At 37.6% G+C, this 4925-nt stretch overlaps 1 protein-coding gene across 6 annotated transcripts in view; it reads left to right on the forward strand.

Moving 5' to 3' along the window:
- The window catches only part of LOC107742503 (calcium/calmodulin-dependent protein kinase type II delta 2 chain-like), a 41871-nt gene that overhangs the window by 2579 nt on the left and 34367 nt on the right, over window positions 1–4925 (forward strand). For all 6 annotated transcript variants that reach the window (XM_016555491.1, XM_016555492.1, XM_016555493.1 and 3 more), the window contains exon 2: window positions 764–858. In XM_016555491.1, coding sequence (XP_016410977.1) covers window positions 764–858 — 95 coding nt within the window. The remainder of the gene's footprint in view (window positions 1–763; window positions 859–4925) is intronic.

Here is a 4925-nt window from a genome sequence, read left to right on the forward strand (position 1 = left end):
TTATTATTACTTTTATTTTATATATATATATATATATATATATATATATAAATTTGCATAAATGTAAGCCATATATGGTTACATTAAATAACAGTAAATACATGTTTTTAAAATAATAATTTATGTATTATGTATGTATACAGCAAATATTTTATAGTAATATAGTATTTTATACATACATATCAGACAAATCCACGTTGTGTAAACAAAAGATAAAAAATAAGTAACAACAAAATTAAGATAAAAATACATTATTAAACATCTCCATCTCTATTTTTTAAAATATATTTTATTAGAATTTGTTTGGCCATATATGGTTATGTGATTTAACCTTTATTGTACTTTTTTTTGGTCAAAATTATTACTTTTATTTATCTATTTATTTTAAATGAGATTTGGGGGGGAAATGCATCATTGTCTCATTCTCTATAGATGAGTGAAGAACAACCACACCAAAGGGGACATTTAAAGGTGACGTGTAATTAACCCCCTCATTTCCAGCGAGCACACAAACGCAGATTTGGTGTGTGCATGCGGTTAGCGAATATGCTAAGCAATTTCATGACACCCACACACGCTCATCAAACACACACAGACAAACAACCATGTAAAATCGCAGTTGTGTAACCTTGGAAGCGCTCAGTCTGTGCCTCCATCATGGCACAGATTCTGCTCTCCATGCCATATGCTCTATCTGTTCGGCATCTGGGCCTCGTGCCCATTTTTTTCCTCAACGTCTTCTCTTTTTTCCCCTCTTCTTCAGGGGCGCCTTCTCTATCGTGAGGCGATGCGTGAAGATATCATCCGGCCAAGAGTATGCGGCCAAAATCATCAACACAAAGAAGCTGTCAGCCAGAGGTAGGTGACTTTTATTTAGTGTGCTGTGCTCCTGTCAGGTGCGATGCGGGACATGAGTACAGTTAATGGAGCGTCTGGTGTAGCCGAACATGGCAACGGTCTGATGTAAGAGCAGCACATCCGGTTAAACCCGGGATAACGCAAGAGACTATGCATCTGGGTCTCATCTGGAGCTCATGTGCATGTGCTCTGACGTAACAGATGCTTGGGTCTAAGCATTAGCTGTGAAGAAGCTGAAGGGATTATGTGTTTGAGAACCACATGCATCCACATATCAATCTAAACACTGTATATAAATTAGTGTTTTGTGATTTTGTGTGTATAAACAGTAATATGTGATGTGTGCTTATATACAGTATCTCACAGAAGTGAGTACACCCCTCACATTTTTGTAAATATTTTATTATATCTTTTCATGTGACAACACTGAAGAAATGACACTTTGCTACAATGCAAAGTAGTGAGTGTACAGCTTATATAACAGTGTAAAATTGCTGTCCCCTCAAAATAACTCAGCACACAGCCATTAATGTCTAAGTGGCCAGCGGTTTAGACATTAATGGCGGTGTGCTGAGTTATTTTGAGGGCACAGCAAATTTACACTGTTATACAAGCTGTAGACTCATTACTTTACATTGTAGCAAAGTGTCATTTCTTCAGTGTTGTCACATGAAAAGATATAATAAAATATTTACAAAAATGTGAGGGGTGTACTCACTTCTGTGAGATACTGTATGTGTGCTCTCAATGGCTTTGACTGGTCTTATCCCCCGTTGGAAAGTGAGCGCCCCAGTTCTTTCAGATCCATCAGTGTAATTGTTGCTGTTGGCCTGTTTGCCTGCAGGCTCTGCTGCTATAGGGCAAAACAACCAATCTGCCTCCTTCCTACCCTCAGAACAACCAATCATTTCTCTTCTCCCCCAGCATCTCTTCTCATAAGAGCCAATCATATGACTCATGTTGCCTTTTTCTCAACAATTCTATATTTTTGCTTTAAAGTTTCACTTTTTTGAAGTGTGAATTTGGGAAGGGAATTCACAAATATTTTCTGGATCATTAGGATTGAATCACACTCCTCCCTTTTCTGCACAGTGGGATTGAAATGGACACCTAGATTCTGGGATCAGTATCACTGTGCTGGTGCATGCTGGGATAGCGTTTCCAAAAATACAGCATCGGGTGGTGTGGCAGTTTATGTTGTATTCATATCTCTCTCGCTCTCTCATATACTCGCCGATCACTGCAGTGCTCCTCTGCACTGGATGCTGTTCCGTGTCAGAGATGGTCTTAACCTCTTTCTGCGATAAGCCCAGGAATTGCGATTTTATGAGCACACACATGCATATAAATGCCACTGCACACAGACACACACGCACAGTGGCACTAGACACATCCTCGCTAGTGTGATCCTGACCTCCAGGCCTAGATTAACGCAGGGTAAAGGGTGACATTTAAGGAGGTGAGGTGATTACTGAGAGGTCAAATCTGCTGTTTTTCATTAATACACTGCAAAAAAGTCACAGTCTTTGTTTTTTTGCAAATTCCACTGCATTGTAAAAAATTATTATTATTATTTTTCTGGTACAGTAGAAGCAAGCCACCCAAATTGGGTAAAAATTTTTAACTAATAGACATATTTCCCCAGCTGACTGATTACATTAAGTATTGACTACATTAAGTATAAACATTTTTTTGTATTGCAGTGTTGTTTAAATATGCAAATGAGGCATTATCTAATTACATATGCAGTAATTTGCATACATTTCCAGAAAAGAAATCTGAACATTGGATAAAGCCAGGTTCAAAAACCTTGTTTTTGTCATGTATAAAATCAAGCAAATGATATATGAACAGACTCCTTTGTAAAACAAACTTAAGAATATAGATCTTGACTTTAAATTAAAGGTTTAAAAAAGTGTTTTTGAGGTGATGCCATAGTAGAACCATTCTGGGTTCTCTATAGAATATTTTAGTGAACAGAACCTTTTGTGCAATGACACGGTTCCATTTTACAATAGTAAGGAAACTGCTTAAAAGTAATAAAAATCTTACATTGGAACTAAACATAATAAATACACTTACAGTATGATCAAAATACAATCTTTGAAAATAAGTTTAAAACCACATTTTCTTCTTAGGTAAATTCATCTTGTGTATGTGTGTTTTTGGAAAAAGACAAAGATACTGATTAATAGTGAGATGTTTTTGTTGTGTAAAAATAGAAAAACTCAGAGGAGGATAAAGATTGTAAACGAGAGAACTGGAATAAGAAAAAAGGCAAAAGAGAGGTCAACAAACAAGCTGAGTACAGATTGTGTATTACGTAAAGCAAATGCCATGCAGAAGAGCAGAGGCAACAAAATACAGAAAAGAACAACGAGAAGAAGGGATAGTGTTTGAGTTAGATGAAGAGGAAGGAGGGAATGAGAATGCAGAAATGCAGTAGACTGGTGTCTGACAAAACAACCAGATGGTCGTTGTCCATGTTGATGGTGCTACTGTATGTGTTTGTTATATCAGATGAATGTTAACAGAAAGAATCTGCTAGTTTATTACAATTTAGTCTCTCGGTGGAGAAGATATGCTCTCTGACCTTATTTGTCCTCATTTTCTACTCCTGAGCATTGCAGCGCTGTGCTCAGTTGTACTTCATTTTATAATCATTGCTTTAATGTGCTGTGGAGCTTAGTATGGGTAGATGCTGTATTTTATGTGACAAGAATGAAAGCAAGGCTGTGAAGGATAGAAGTACAGCATGTTCAATGGTTTCATATTATGTAATTTGGTGTTGAACGCTGCATTCTTAAAAAAAGTTATATATTGACATCTGTAGTTCCAAGAAGAACCGTTCCATTCCACAAAGGTTCTATAGTGGAAAAACGTTCTTTACAGGTTTGTCAATTAATATTCAAATTGCTGTACATTTTACTCAATATTTACAATATTTTACTCAAATTTTATATTTACACTTACATTATACATTAGCTTTAGGCTTAATTAGCCAAACCTCTCTCTAGATCAGTGGTTTTCAACCAGGGAGCCGGGGCCTACCAGGGGGCTTTAGTAAACATCCAAGGGACTCTCAAGATTACTTGATTGAAAATAAGACAAAACAAGAATTAAAAAATAAGCTAAACTTAGGCCAAAATCAAGATACTTTGTATTTTAATTCACCCCAACAAAGACAGTATTTTTCCCACTGTTTTAAAAAACCTGAATATATGAGGAAGCCTAATTTTAAAAGACCTGGAAAAGTCATGAAAATTAATCTAATCTTAAGACGTTGTCATTTTTATAAAGAAGTTATGTCAAGCTCCAAATTATTTGATGTGGTAAAAATGGAGTAAAATATTTTTAAAAATCTTAATCCTTATCCAGTAAGTCATAGGAGCTAGGACTGGACAATACTGAAAAAAAATTACATTGCGGTATTTTGTTTTTCTACAATATATTATTGCAATATGTAAAAATAAAGGAATTTTCACCTGATGACTTTAATAGCTATATTTGTACATAATGAATCATTTGATGGGGTGATTGCGTTGGGGAGTGCATATGTCACGGGTTGCCAGAGGAAAGGAGCTCGGAGGCAGATAGTCAAACGAACAGAGTCTTTAATTAATCTTCATGGGAACGTAGGAGAAAACAACCTTCTTTACATGACGGAGACAGGACAAAGAAACTGAGGAAAGGCAGGGCTATAAATACTAAATCAAACGATGGACTAATAGGATGATTAACGAACACAGGTGGAAACTAATGAACTAATCAAGCAACACAGGAAAACTAGGTCAAGGCAGGGAGAACAGAAACACAGAACATAAATGTGACATATCTCCCCCCTCCTGGAAGGCGCGTCCCGCGCCATAACAGTTCCAATGGGGAGGGGGGGCGGGCGGATCAGGGAGTTCGGGGCACCATGGCGGAGCAGGCAGACTAGGAAGCCATGGCGGAGCAGGCAGCTTGGGAGGCCATGGCGAAGCAGACAGTTCAGGTTGCCATGGCGGAGCAGGGGACTTAGGAGGCCATGGCGGATCAGGCAGTCCAGGAGGCCATGGTGGATCCTC

Source organism: Sinocyclocheilus rhinocerous, unplaced genomic scaffold (assembly GCF_001515625.1).
Source record: "Sinocyclocheilus rhinocerous isolate Xijiao unplaced genomic scaffold, SAMN03320098_v1.1 scaffold496, whole genome shotgun sequence".
Lineage (NCBI taxonomy): Eukaryota > Metazoa > Chordata > Actinopteri > Cypriniformes > Cyprinidae > Sinocyclocheilus > Sinocyclocheilus rhinocerous.